This window comes from Echinops telfairi, unplaced genomic scaffold (assembly GCF_000313985.2).
Source record: "Echinops telfairi isolate 266 unplaced genomic scaffold, ASM31398v2 ScPeMD7_7469;HRSCAF=8507_1, whole genome shotgun sequence".
NCBI lineage: Eukaryota > Metazoa > Chordata > Mammalia > Afrosoricida > Tenrecidae > Echinops > Echinops telfairi.
The window spans coordinates 139,238,689-139,254,747 of record NW_022111373.1 but is presented as its reverse complement, the minus strand read 5'-3'; the positions used below and the strand labels follow the sequence as shown (position 1 = coordinate 139,254,747).

Sequence of the window (16,059 nt, the reverse complement as noted above, 5' to 3'; positions counted from 1 at the left end):
ACCTTCATTTGCTGCCAGGCATGATTCCAAGTGAGAAGAAAGAGCTGCAAACATCTATGAATAATTGGAAGCTGGAATATACTAAGTATGAATCTAGGAAAATTAGAAGTCATCAAAAATGAAATGTAATACACAAAGGTCAGTGTCCTAGGTTTTAGTGAGCTGAAATGAACTGGTATTGGCCATTTTGAATCATAAAATCATTTGGTTTACTACGCTGGAAGCCACACAATCAAGTTACAGTAATAGTCAAAAAGAACATTTCAAGATTTATCTTGAAGAGCAATGAAGTCGGTGATAGGATTATATGCATCTCCTTCAAGGAAATCCAACCAATCCAGCTATTATTCTAATGTATGCCCCAGTCACCAATGCTAGTGACGCAGACAGAAATTGAAGAATTCCACCAACTGCTTCATGAAATCTCATAGCAGAGAGGTTACACATTGGACCAAGATCTGAAAAGTCAGCAGTTTGAAACCACCAGTTGCCCCATGGGAGAAAGATGGGCTTTCTACTTCCGTAAAAAGTTAATGTCTCAGAAACTCACAGGGATAATTCTACCCTGTCCTAAAGCAACCCTTCCTGAGTGGAACAAATAACAGAAATGGGGTGAAGGGAGACAGCATATGGTATGATATGAAAATAATAATAATATATCATTGATTAAGTGTTCCCAAGGGTGGGAGGATAGGGAAGGGAGGGAAAAAAGAGAAGCTGATACCAAGGGCTGAAGTTGAAAGAAAATGTTTTGAAAATGATGGCAACATATGTACAAGTGTGCTTGCTACATTTGATGTATGAATTGTTATAAGAGCCCCCAATAAAATGATTTATGAATGTTTTAAAAAGTGGGTGTCAGAAGAACCTCTGAAACTCGATCTTAATCCTACAGCAGCTAAAGCAAATGGAAGAATGAAGTCAAAGAGCTGAATAGAAAATTTGAAAGGGCAGCTCAAAGAGGCACAGTAAAATACTATAATGAAATATAATAACCGATACAACGAAATTCAAATACCTAGAGTTTTAAAACCAAATACTATTGCAAGAAGGCTTATTAACAGCCTGCAGTATGCAAATGATGACACAATCATGCTTACTGAAAGTGAGGAGGACTTGAAGCACCTGCGGATGGAGATCAAGGGTTTGGCCTTCAGTGTGCATGACAACTGAAAGTAAAGAAGGCCCAAATCCTCACAGCTGAACCGATTGGTAACATCATGATAAACAGGGAAAAGGTTGAAGTGGTCAAGATTTTGTCTTGCTTGGATACACAATCAATGCTTGTGGAAGCAGCTGTCAAAAGATCAAAAGGCGATTTGCACAAAACCTCTTTAAATAAATGAAAAGCAAGGATGCTACATTGAGAAGTAAGGTGTGCCTGACCCAAGTTATGGTATTTTCAATTACCTCATATGCATGTGAAAGTTGAACATTGAATAATGATGACCAAAGAATCATGGATGCATTTGAATTGTGTTGCTAGAGAAGAATACTGAAATTGAACTACTAAAAGGGCAAAGCAAACTGTCATGGAAGAAATAGGCCACAGTTCTCCTTAGAGGCTAGGATGGTGTATTAGTCTATGTACTTTAGAGAAACAAAGCCACAGCAACTCATGTATAAGAGAGAGTTTTATGTAAAGAAAGTGTGCATCATGAAAACATCCCAACCCAATGCTGCCCAAGCCCACAAGTCCAACATTAACCCATTAACCCAACACCAGTCCACAAAGTCCTCCACCTCACAAAACAGAGGCAATGATGCCGGTTGCAGTAGGAAAGCTGAGTCAGTGAACGAATAAGCATCTCAGCACTAGCAGGGGTCTCTGCACGGCTGCTCCAGCACCCAGGGCTGCATCGGGATAGGTCCATGTGGTTTCTCCTTGGGGATGTCTTGTAGGAAGTCAATCTTGCAAGCTGAAGTAGGGAACTGCTATAGGCAGCTGCACCCTGGTGTGACCATCACAAAACAAGAGACCCAAGAACTAGAAAGGTGAGGCTCACCACCCATTTATCCCTCCGCCTTTCAATTAGCCCCACATGTGATTATTGGCCAGGTTGGCACAATTAACTAACTCAGATGGTAAGACTTTGTCTTACATACTTTGGACATGTTGCCAGGAGAGACCAGTCCCTGGAGAAGGATCTCATGCTTGATAAAGAAGACCCTCAATGAAACGGATTGACACGGTGGCTGCAACAATGGGCTCAAGCACAGGAACCATTGTGAGGATGGCGTAGGTAAGAGCAGTGTTGAATTCTGTTGTGCATAAAGGTGTTATTGGTTGGAACCTATTAAATGGCACCTACCAACAACCACCATGCTGACAATCTGAAAAAGACTGCTATACTACTCTGCAATATTCTGCTGTGATGCATGGGGTTTAAAATGCATGTGGCATATTAAGACCATGGAGATGATGTAGGACCAAGCAAGGTTTGGTTCTGTTATACACAAGGTCACCCTGAGTGAGCGTCACTCAACAGCAGCCAACAATGGCAATGTCACTCTACATTATCACTAAGATACCGCGTGTCATTTTCTTCATCGCCCAGATTCAGTCTAAGACTCATCATATATCAGATCCAATGACTGGGTCCTCCCTTTCCACCAGATTCACTGGGAGCCCCTCAAGTGGCTCAGCATCGCTTCAGAGACATTTCCTGTTGAATTAATTCCAAAATGTCCTCCTTGGATTTGGGTATTTTTTCTGAATGGGGCACATACAGATTTAAGTATGAGTTCAATTACACAACTTTCTGAATTACAGATACAAATGCAGTTATAAAAACGTATTTGTCAATGGCAGTTAAGGATTCTTGGTGGTCAGCCTCACAATTATGCACTCAGCAGCTAATGGAAAAGTTAATGGTTCATACCCACCTAGAAACTTCATAGGATGAAGATGTGACCATCTGTTCCCATCAAGACTACAGCCAAGAAAATGCTAAGGGTAGTTAGGCTCGAGGACATGAGGTCATCCTGAGCCAAAAACCAAGCAGACTCAACAGCACAGAGCAACACAGTTACTGCCTCTCCAAAAGCCCAAAACACACCTACTGCTGTGTTACTCTGGGTACTTTAGAGAAACAAATCCACAGAAATTCATATGTATGAGAGAGTTTTATATAAAGGGTAAGTGCACATCAAGAAAACATCCCAACCCAGTGCTGCCCAAGCCCACAAGTCCAACATTAACCCATATGTGTGACACCAATCCACAAAGTCCTCCTCCATCTCACAAAACACACACAATGATGCCGACTGCAGGAGGAAAGCCGAATCAGTGAACGTGTATGTAAGCATCTCAGCGTTGGCAGGGGTCTCCACATGGCTGCTCCAGCACCCAGGGCTGCATCGCGGTAGGTCCATGTGGCTTCTCCTGGGGGATGTCTTGCAGGAAGTGAACCTTCCTAGCTGATGCAGGGAACTGGCTAAGGCAGCTGCACCTTGGAGAACTAGAAAAGTGAGGCTCATTGAGCCATTTATCCCTCCACCCTTCAATTAACCCCACATGTGTTTATCGGCCAGATTGGCACAATAAACTAACTACCTCAACTGCCATCAGAACAATTACAACTCATAGTGACCCCATTAAATAACAATTACAATTCAGATATTTGCTAACAATTTTTTAATTAATAATTTCCATCATTTTTACAGTCATTTATTTTGCAAGATAACACGATTGCTTTAGACAAGGCACACAAATCAGTGACAACCTTAATTTATACTACTAAAAGATACCTGCTCAGATGAGCACAAGGTTGTTGAAAATGTAGGGGTCATATGACCTACTCATGTCTAACTCTCTGCTGCACACACATAAAATAATGGCATTCAACATTCGGATCACTGAGAGGAATGCCAGCCCTGTCTGTGGTGCCTGAACACTCTTCATCACCGAAAACACACAGTTGTGCTCCTCCAAAGTTAACTAAACGCAGTTTCAAAACATTTTCATTTTTCTTAAACTCCTTTATAACTGCTCTCCTTTATCCCTCCTTCCTTATACCAGTCCCCCACCCCCAACAGGAACCCTTATTCCTTTTTTATAGTTTTTTTTCTTATTTTGGTCATGTCTTACACACAATCCAATATATCCATTCACATGCAAGTTTGTGTTTAGATCCCATCTAGTGAGGTTATACAGTCATGTTATTGGATCCCATCTAGTGTGGCTGTACAGTCATCAATACTATCAGCTCCCTCCACCACCACCCCCTCCGCCTTCCCCTGCCCTCTCTTCCCATACCCTCAGGGAACCATTACTCCCGTTACTCTTTCTGACGGATTATCTATCTTGACTTTCATGTACCAAACGATCCTAAATATACAAATGAACATATGCAAATCCAACACGATTAATGAGGTAATACAAATAAAAATTATAATATTAAGGGGAGGAAATATCTAAAAACTAGAGGATAATTCTGTGGTCCATCAGTGCCATATCACACCCTGGATTTATCATCCCTTCCATGTGGCCTTTCTTAGAAGGACTGTCCAATTATCTTACAGGTGGGTTTTGGGTCTCCACTACATCCATGCCCCTTCACATCAATTTGGTTGATTATTTTTGAACTTCTGATACCTCTTCTCTTGGATACCTTGCGATCACACAAGCTGGTGTGCTTCTTCCATCTAAGCTTTGTTGCTTCCCTGCTAACTGACCATTGTTTAACTGCAGGTCTTTAAGACCCCAGTGGCTATATCTTTTCATAGCTGGGCACAATCAGATTTCTCCAGCACATTTACTTATGCACCCATTTTGTCTTCAGCAATTGTGTCAGGAAAGTGATGCTTTGAAACTGATTGTGGTAGCAATTGCACAACACTACTCAATGTGTTAGAACTATGGAATGTTATGATATCTGTAAACGCTACCAAGAAAACGATTTTTTAAAATGCCTAATACATATTTTAAAAGTTATTTCATAGTTTAAACTTCAACTTACATTTATTAAGTTTAAACAAAATTATCCTCATAGATGTTTCATCATTTTTCCTGATAAATTCCATTAATGGTTTTAAATTTTAGAATTACTTGCAATTAAACTTTGATTCCTGTTTTGGTGAATTGATTTTAGATTAATTTCTATTATCCTGGATTATAAAGACATTTATTCAAAATACTTTAAAATATTGAGCCAGCTATCTATGACTGGAACCAACCCTGCGCACTTTGTATATATTATGCTCTTAGCATTCATTTGGATATTTATTACTTGCACTTAATTTAAAAATAATTTCAATTGCTAGAGTATGTATTATTGTTGTAATCTTAAAAAGCATTAAAAATGTTTGAAGATATGCTGGTAAAAAAACACAGTTAACTAAATGCTTGAAAACCACCATCCTAACTTAATATTGACTAAATTTTCTAGCTCCTTGGTTATTTTAAAAAGCACTTATTGTATAAACCTAGAATTTATAGATATATGAAAAGTTTACTAAGTACTATTTTTAATTAACAAAAAATCCCAGATGAATTCCTACTCCCTATCATTCCACCAACTTCTTTCTTTCATATATGTCTTTTCTTTCAATCATTACTTTTATTTCAAATCCACTGCAATCTTTACCATGCTGACACACCTTTTTGAGTTTTTCCATGCAGTCCACTAGTCTTTGTCCACACGTGAACACATTTCATTCTACATAGAGTGTGCACAGTACATATGATCTTTCATAGAACATTCAACTTGGTCTTACTAATACCAGGCATTTACCACTCTCTTTATCAGACCTTCAGTACTGGTCTCATGACAATCTTGCGGCTCTTATGTTCTCACAAACAGCCTAGTTCTTGAAGATTCAGGGCACTTCTAGTTTTTCCTTTTATTAAAATGGATTTAGATATAATTGGCTTCCCTCTTCCCTTAGAATAAATTTCCAGCGGAAAAAATAAGGGTGAAAATAGGTGAGCATTTTTATGACTGTGTCTGGGCATAGTTTTTTTCTTTTTTTGCAACAAGGTTGGGTCAATTTACATTGGTCTATCATTTTGTGAATGACACCTGATGTTACACTGGTTAAAGTGCTCTACTGCCAATCAAAAGGTCAGCAGTTCGAACCCATTCAGCAGTTCATTGGGGGGGGAAAGCCCTGACAATCTTCTCCCATAAATGTCACAGTCTAGGAAATGCGATGGAGCAACAACTCTTTGTCTTGTAGGCTAGCTCTGAATTGTTATGGACTTGACAGCACACCACAACAGCAGCTGTGAGTGTATCCGCTAATAAAGACCGCAGACCAATTGGCTTTTAGCTTTAATTTTCTATTTTGATTATAAGAAGATATCTCAATTAGCATTTCAAAATTAATTTCCAGGGAGAGGGGGCTCAACATTATTCTAGGCTTAGTATATAGGTAGAGATGAATTGTTTCTTCATAGTCTTAACCCAGTCTCTTATTCCTTTCTATTTTTCAGGAGATCTCTTAATTAGCTGCTTGAAGCCCTGAAAATAAAGCTCTTTGCCTGACCTAAATGCAAAAGGCAAACTCAGCACAAGTGTCCCATGTCACCTTAGAGAGTCCAGCTGTCACACAAGGAACATTCACACAGAATCCTTTTTCAGGGGGAGCAAGTCTGCTGAACGTGCTCAGTGCTGACGTTTCAGGCAGAAGGAGATTCATTTCCCAGGAAACTGAGGGCTAAATTCATTAGCAAGTTGTACATGTTATTTTCAAATCACGCTGTAACTTTGTCAACAAGAGTGGGGATGGGTTAACTCATTATGACATTGGTTCAATGCCAGCATCTAACTAAGGATTGGGGGAACCAACACAGTTCCTGAGTTGCACAAACAACCTGATTTATGGAATGTCTAGAAGTCATGGAGAAATGGTATTTACAGTCATTTGGACCTTGTACTTTCCAAACGATTTTGTGGGGATGCTCCCCCATGTTATTTAACATCACAGAGAAGGGCCACTCCACGAAGGACCCAGTGTTCGGGGGGCTGAACTGTCCTGAGCTCCACAGCAGTGATGTAGTTCAAGTCTGTTCGAACTGGCTTCTTGTAGATGGGGCAGGAATAAAGTCGAGGGTCTTTCTGAGCTGAAAGAAAAAAATCACAAAAGAACTCAGTGGCTTGACATTTTCAGCAGTCCACACAACAAGTGCAGCCAGAGTGCTCCTAGAAATGAAGAGGGCAAGACTTCAGGTACTCTACAAATGTCATCAGGGGAGACCAGTCCCTGAGAAAATATGCCATGCTTGGTAAAGTAGTGGAGAGCAAAAAAAAAAAAAAAAAGATGAAAACCATCCAAGTGATAGATTGACAGCAACTGCAACAATGGGCACGGACTTAACAGCAGTTGTGAGGATGGCACAGATAGTGTTTCATTTTGTTGTTGAGGGGTCTCTGAGTCAGAACTGGGTGGAAGGGACCTAAGAACATTCAAGGAACAAGCATATCGCATTTGGTGAATTCTGAAGGTTATTCAAAAGAGAAACCGGTTACATACATCGTCATATTTACCTTGAGAGCCCCCTACCCCATGTCCTGACAGCAAGCTCTGTTACAGGGTCATGGTCTTGGCCAACCACTACTTCTGGTTCCTTTCAGTTTCCATTCAGACACCTTTCCTCCACTCTTTCTTCTTGGTCCCCCTCCTCCATCAAATCTTGCACACATATTCATTCTCCTTTTCCAAAACCACTCTCCTTTTCTGTTCTCCTAAACCCAAACACCAAACTTGTTGCCATGGAAAAGACAGAATGGCAGGGACCCCGTGCATCACAAAGCAGAGCTGACCTCCAAACAGTCCCCTTGGCAGTAATCGCTAAGAACAAAGATCTTCGGTCTTTCTTCCAAGGTGACGTTGGAATAGGTCTGAAATGCCAACCTTTTGGTTAGTGACCAAGTACAAACCACCACTCAGTCACCTTTCCCTTCCCTAATAGTTTGTCTTTGGCCCCAAAGAGCCTGCTCCTTAAAGGCAAGGATGGGGTGACTTCATCATAAATATTTGGACATGTTATCAGGAGAGTCCAGTGCCTGGAGAAGAATATCATGCTTGGTAAATTAAATAGGCAGCCCCAAAGAGGATGGCCCTCAAGAAGATGGATGGACACAGTGGCTGCAACAATGAGCTCAGGCACAGGAGCAATTGTGAGGATGGTGAAGGATCATACAGAGTTTCGTTCTGCATAAGTCACTGTGTGTTGGAACAGACTCGATGGCACCTAACACCAACAACTTTTTATCAGACATCCAGAGACAGCTGACAATTGGTTTCCAAACTTTGTCTTCAGTTCCCACCCAAGTCATAAACCAACCACATGTTTAAATTGCAGGACCAAGAATGGGTCTATTGTTTTGAATTCCTTACATGGTATGGTGAACTCTCCATGAGTGGTGGGGAAGCAGAGCAGTGACACAATTCCACTTCTGCAATTTTTAGAACTGCAGGAATAGATGCTTTACAGAAATACATGCATATTGCAAGGCAGCTTCACAGGCTTCCAACCAAGGTAATTCTCCATGTGGTGTGTGGTATGTGTGCATTGCCCTTTAAAGATCATGTGAATGTAAATCAATGTTCATGGTATCATTGTTCACATTAGCCCAAACCAGGAAACAATCCAAATGTTTTATCAGCTGAAGAATAGATAAACAAAACATGGAATATACACACAATGGAATAGAACTCAGTCATAAAGAGAACTAAAGTTCTGATACATGTTCTCTGAAATTGGTCTAACAAGAACAACAAAAAAATAGATATTGTATAATTACATTTACATAAAGTATTAAGAACAGGCAAATGCCTAGAGGCCTAAAGTGATTCCCCTGGATTGGCAGGAAGATAAGGGAAAGGGTGATTCATTAGTTGGGTGACATTCAGCTACTACTAAGTGATGGACAAAAATGGAAACCTATAATAATGGTATAATGATGATGGGTGATTTGGTTATTCAATGATTGACACAATTATTGTTAAAAGTAATGAAAATGACTGTTGTTGTTTGTCATACAGTCAATCTTGACTCGTGTTGACCCTATGGACAGATAGCACTGCCCACAGGGACAGGTGGAACTACCCATAGGGTTTCAAAGACAGTAATCTTTATGGACTCAGCTCACCAGGCCTTTCTCCCACTGATAGCTTGATGGGCTCCAACCACTGGACTTTTGGTCACTTACCCATTGTGCCACTAAGGTTCCCAACACTATGTACACACACACACACACACACACACACACACACACACACACACACTGCCGCAGAGTCAATCTGACCCCTATTGGACAGGGTAGAACCGCCCCTTTGCTTTTCTCAGATGTCACCTATTTCAGTAGTAGAAAGCTTCATCTTTCTCCTAACTTAATTAGTACTGAGGAATGGTACCTCTGAAGGGGTGGCTCTACCCTGTGCTAAAGGGTTGCTCTGAGTGAGAATTGACTCGATGGCAGGGAATGACCAAGCACGCATCACCAATTGGATTGCTGGCCAAAAGGTCTAGGTTCAAACCCACGGGCAGCTCCACTGGAGAGAGATGAGGCCAGCTGATCTTGTAAGTGTGGACAGACCTGGAAACTCTACAGAGGATCGCTACAGGTCAGATTCGACTCCATGGCAGGGGGTTGGGGGCACATGAGCAGCCAGGATCGCAAGGTCCACCTGCCTCACATTCAATGTGCAGTTTATCTACACATCTCATCGTCCACATCTCAGGAAGAAATAAATTATTCCATTTTACATTCTAGATTATAAAATGAGGCCAGAAACTGAGTTTGCACTCAACCTTAGACTCTCCAATCTGCCAATGCATCATTCAATACATCATTCAAAACGAGTCACATTTAAATCCAAAGGAGTTCACCTAATTGATTTTACTTTGGTGAAGTATGTGACCAAACACAGGCATTGAATCACAAAAAAGTAACTTACTAATGCAATCTCAGGATATCAGAATAATGAATTTCCCCTCAAGATTAACTTGCTCAATACGTTGGCTTTTTTTCTAACAAATTACACAAAGAAAGCACTGTCCGGACTTAATGTTTCATTGTCAGGACCAGCAAAGACTTCAGCCTTGGGCACCATGTGATTTTCACAGTTGCACTCTAGATTTCCTTCGAATGGAAGGGGTTAAACATGGGATCGTGGTAACACCAGGCCTAGATTTCAGTACAAAGACAGTTTCCATGGCGGTTATTCCTAGTGAAGGACAGCACGTGTGCTGTCTCCTACAAACCCAAGGGCCATTCCCCAATGCCTACAGACATTTGTGTTGTCACAGCCGTGGCACTGCTGCTGGCATTTAGTGAGTAAAGGGCAGGGATGTGGCTGCACACCTTATCTGGCATGGTCCGATGAAGCAAAGAGCTAGGTGACACAATGCAAGAGTGTCAAGATTGAGAAACCTTGATTTACTCAACAAAGCCTCAGATATTGTTCTTGATCCTGTGAAATCACTCATGAGAAGCCAGGCGGTGATAAACTATCTTCGGAACCTGATGCTGAGCTTTTCTTCGTATAGTCTGGTTTCTCAGATTATTTGCATACAGACTGAATAAGTATAGTGAAGGGATACAATCGCTATGCAGGCCTTTTCTGATTGTAAACCATCCAATAGAAACCATAGTTTCTAACATCACAGCAACACGCAAGCTACCACCCAAAAATATGTGTATTAAATCCTAAAGTTTATGCCTTTGGTTATAACCCCACTGAGGAATGGGGTGCCTCTGTTAGGCTGATGAGACAGGATGAGGATAGGGTTTATCTTGAGGCAAACTCTTATGAAATATAACTGGAACAGATTAAAGAAACAGAGAGCAAGTAAGATAGACGCCAACGCACTCAGGGATCTCCAAGGAGCCGCAGAGCAGAAGTTGAAGAGATCCGGACCTTCTGCCAAAGTCTACAGACAGAAAGATTTTCTCCAAAGCTAGCAGTCTAAATTTAGACTTCTAGCCTCCTGTCCTGTCAGAAATCTAATTTCTGTTTGTAAAAGACATCCACTTGTAGTATTTCTGTTATGGCAGCACTAAATAATGAAAGCAACTGGAAATAGTATAGTTGTTGTTTTGGGGCACCATTGAGTCAGTCCCAGCTAACAGCAACCTTGTGCACAACAGGACAAAGCACTGCTTGGTCCTGTGCCATCCTCACAATTGTTCCTAAGCCTGACCCCATTGTTGCAGTCACTGTGTCAATCTATCTCTTTGGGGACCTTCATCTTTTTCTTTGCCCCTTTACTTTACCAAGCATGATGTCCTTCTCCGGTGACTGGTCTTGCCTGACAATGTGTCCTTCTCTGGTGACTGGTCTTGCCTGACAATGTGTCCAAAGTACCAAACATACATACTAGAAGTAATGGGTAAAAAAAATCCTGATCAAGTAAACAAGTGACAGTGAATTTATGAACACAGTAAGTATTGATTATACTGATAAAGTAAAATTCTCAAAACCTAGGACTTGTAAACATGTAACAAATACATAACTCGTTGCTGCACAATTGGCAGACAATCATTTTATAAACCTTGAAGTAAGCCCCTGGAATCTTACATCTGAACCCACTTATTATAATAACTATACCTAGGGATGTATTCTACTAACTTGTATTTTAATCTTGAAAGCAGAATGGAATTGGGAAAAAAAATATTCTGTTAGGTAAGTAGGTAAAAAAAGTAATTAGAAATAAAAAAATTACTGGAAATGCATGTTCAATTCACCTATTTTTAATTGCTTTGGAGTGGAAAGAGCCCATGCCAAAAACAGCATGGAACAAACTACTACACCTGGATTAGAAGCTACTGAAAATATAATTTCATAGAGAAAGTGCTGACAACACTAAACAGCTACATGGACAGATGATTCATAGCCCCTACTCCTGGTTAGACAAAGAGCTTTGAGGGCAAAAATAAACATGCTGGGTAGTTGGAACAAATCAGCTTAATATTGTTAAAGCCTTGGGGCTCCAGAAGGCGAAACAGAGAGAAGAGGTTGTATAAATTGGTGAGCTATATACTTGAAGATTCTAAAGGTTTTGATAGAATACCTTGTGGGGAATTTCATTTTCTGACTATATAAGTTCCCCATCTAGCCTATATTTTTCATCCAAAAGTTAGTATATCATTTCCTCCTGCATTTTTTTCCCCAATTCCCAGGATAACCACGTTACCTAGAGACATTCCACATTAGCTTTAGATCGTGTTGTTTTTAACCCCCTTTTGTATGAATACTTGATTTTGAATTACTGGACAGTACACTTACATAGCTACCACTCATCTGTCTGTCTGTTGTATGTGGTGGCTTGTGTGTTACTGTGAAAATGGACGCTATGCCACCGGTACTGCAAATAGCAGCATCATCACCAAGGTGAAGGTTTCAGTGGAGTTTCCAGAAGGAAAGGACTTCTGGAAGGGCTGAGCTGTCCCCTTCTGGAAGTTTGCCACAGAAAATCTTATAATGACAGGGAAAACTTAACTGGTGGATGCCGGGAGATGAGTCTCTCAGGTTGGAAGGCATGCAAAATCTGATTAGAGAAGAGCTGCCTCTTTCAAGTGTAGTTGGTTTTAGTGATGTGCATTAACCCAAACTTTTAGGACCTTCATTTGCTGTGGAGGACTCAAAATAAGAACAAACAGCTGAAAATACCTAATAATAATTAGACTGTGGAATGTTCAAAGTAGGAATCTAAGAAACGTGGGTGTCATTCAAAATAGTCCCTGGTTGCATAGTGATTACGCATTGGATTGCTAAGTGCCAGGTCAACAGTTCGAAACCCCCAGCCACTTTGAGAAAGAATGACAAGGCTTTCTACTCCAATCAAGTTACAGATATGTATAGATGTAGTCTATCCTGTCAAATAGGGTTGCTATGAATCAGCACCCACTCGATGGCAAGGGACTGGTATTAGTATTTTTAATTACACTATAATTCACTGTGCCAGGAATGACAGTGGTAGAGAAACAACACCGTAACCACCACCAAAAAGAACACTTTAAGATCTATCTTCAAGTTTAATTCTATAAGTGATAGAATGTCTATACATCTACAAGGAAGTCCAGTTAATAAAATGCTGCTTTAATTTCATACACCAATTACTAACATTAGAGAAGAATAAAGTGAAGAATTCTATCAATGTCGAGTCTGAAACTGATCAAACATATTATTAGGATGCATTGATGATTACTGGTGATTGGCATGCAAAAGTTGGAAACAAAGAGGAAGGATATGTAGTTGAATATGTATGTATTATGCATAGCCTTGGTGATCAAAATGAAAGACAAGGTCAATGTTCAATCATTTAAAGAGGTAGTATATGTTCAAGAACCAAGGATTTTTGAAGGAATCAATCTAAGCTGCACTGAAGGAATTACATAAAACAAATAGAATATCAATTAAAATATAATTGGTTGAAATGTTTTAACAAACTGAGGCAATGGTGGAAGACAAGAAATTTAAACAATAACTGCCTGGTCAATTCACTGGAAAAGGTCAATATTTATAACCATTCCAAGGAAAGGAGACCCAATACAATGGGGTAAACATTGAATAATATCATTAGTATAACACACAAGCCACATTTTGCTGAAGATAATTCAAAAATAGTTGCAGCAGTATATAGATGGGGAGTTAAAATTAAAGCCTGGTTCAGAAGATGTGGAAAAAGTTTTATCGTTGCTCATGCCATGTGGATCCTGGCTGAAAGCACAGAATACCCAGTATTGAAAGTACCGGGCTCTTATATTCTAGGTATAACACCGGAATGCAAGTGTATGAATTAGTCTTTGATCTTATTTCACGGTCCAGCTCTCATGTGCATACCTGGTCATTGTTTTCCTTCGGTCAGCAAGACCTTAGTCCTTAAAATGACATCTTTGCCTTTGACCCTTTAAAGTGGTCTTTTGCAGCAGATTGATCCAATGTCTTTGATTTCTTGACTGCTAATTCCATGAGCTTTTGATTGTGGATCCAAGTGAAATCCTTGACTATTTCAGATGAATAAAGGTGTATATACCCATGTTTGGAGTACATGAATGGAAGAACACTCACTATTAAAGAATTGAATTAAATAATAACAATATGTGCAATACTTCATCAGATGAGGGAAACCTGGAGGACTGTGTGCTGAGTGGAGCTAGTCAATAACAAAAGGACAAAAGTTTGTATGAAACCACGGCTGTAAAAATTGAAGGAAGGATTTTCACGCTGGAAGGAATTCTTTGATCGCTACTAGGGATGGAAAGTGACTGGTAAGAGGGTAGATGAGCGTGAACTTGGGTGCAGAGGAAGGCAACAATAAGAATGGGATTGACAAAAGAAAGGAAGGGGCTAGGGAAGATGCTGGGAAGTTTGTAAGAGTTAAAGGCAAGAAGACCAAGATGAGGATGAAGAAGAAGAAGAAGAGAAATGGAGGGAGGGAGGGAAGGAAGGAAGGAAGGAAGGAAGGAAGGAAGGAAGGAAGGAAGGAAAGAAGAATAAACAAATCTATCTGGGAAGAATTAGTGCCAAAATGCACATTGGAAGTGAAGACGGCTAGACTGAGTCTCACATACTTTGATCATATTATCAACTGACACCAGCCCCTGGAAAAGGACATCAGGCATGGTAAAGTCGAAGGTCAGTGACAAAAAATAAGATATTCAATGCTCAGTGAGGTTGGTTGACACAGTGGTTACAGTCATGGGCACAAACATAGTAACAATTGGGAGATGCTACAGGACTGGGCAGCGTTCCATTGTTTGACATAAGGTCCCTATGAGCGGTAACTGACTTCAGGGCACTCAACACTAACAACAATGTGTGCCCCTACAAGCTGGACAATGAAAAAGGAGGACCGAAGAAGAATCGCTGCCTTTGAATTGCGACATTGAAGAGTAGCAATGAATCTACCAGGGAATTCCCCGAGGACGAGCAAATCTGTCCGGGAAGAACAACCAGAATGCTCCTTCATTTCACATGATTTGGGCAACTTATCAGAAGGAGCCTGTTCCTAGGGAAGAACGGCGTGCTTAGCAAAGCTAAGTGTCAACGAAAAAGAAGACTGTCAATGAAAGGGATCCAAAAACCTTGAAAGAGTCTCAACTCTGCCTCTTTTCTCTCATTCTGAAGAGTCCCATGACGGTGCTGCCTATCCCTCTGCTGTTCCCTGCCTTCGTGCTGTCTCACCTTCCGACTTCACTGAAATCACCTCTTCAACATTTCCTCCTCAGTGAGGCTTTCCCTAAACTCCAAAACTATCATCCTCCCCAGCATACCATGGCTGGGCATGTCCTTTATCGTGACAATAAGTACCTGAAATCAACATGCTCACTTATTATTTCCTGTTAGGTGAGCAGCCCTCCTCCACCCCACCCCCCACCCCGGACCCCCCTGCCCACCCACCCCCACCCCCATCCTCTCAAAGAATGAGCTCCTTTAGAATGAGATTCTCCCTTTGGTGTTCTTTTTAAAAAAATACTTTTATTGGGGGCTCTTACATCTCTTATCACAAATCCATACATTCATCCAGTGCGTCAAGCACATTTGCACCTATGCCGCCATCATCATTTTCAAAGCATTCTCTTCCCACTTGAGTGTCTGATATCAGCTGCCCATTTCTTCCCCCTCCCTCCCCCAACCGCCCTCCCTCATGAACCCTTGATAAGTTATAGATTATTCTTTCCATATCTTGCATCATCCTCCATCACCCATCACCACTTTCCAGTTATTCGTCCTCCTGGAAGGGGGTTCTAGATTGATCCTTGTGATTGATTCCCCCTTTCTCTCCCTACCATCCCCTAATCCTCCTGGTATCTCTACTCTCATTGTTAGCCCTGAGGGGTTTATCTGTCCTGGATTCTCTGTGTTTCAGGCTCTTATCTGTAGCAGTGTGTATGCCCTGGTCTAATCTGATTTGTAAGGTTGAATTGAGGTCATGATACCGTGTTTCCCCAAAAGTAAGAGATCCCCTGAAAATAAGACCTACATACAGTTTTGCCTCTCACTGAAATATAAAGCATCCTCGAAAATAAGACCTCCCCAAACATAAGGCCTCCCCAATAATAAGGCCCCCTGAAGTTACCGTAACTCTGGACTCTGGACCATAGC

The 16,059-nt window shown here is 40.8% G+C and overlaps 1 protein-coding gene across 1 annotated transcript in view; it reads right to left on the bottom strand.

Moving 5' to 3' along the window:
• Positions 1-5,682: 5,682 nt before the first annotated feature.
• Positions 5,683-16,059, bottom strand: part of DNAH5 (dynein axonemal heavy chain 5) — a 290,518-nt gene continuing 280,141 nt past the window's right edge. Inside the window, exon 74 of the mRNA XM_013008527.2 lies at positions 5,683-7,066. Coding sequence (XP_012863981.1) covers positions 6,915-7,066 — 152 coding nt within the window. The 3' untranslated portion in view covers positions 5,683-6,914. The remainder of the gene's footprint in view (positions 7,067-16,059) is intronic.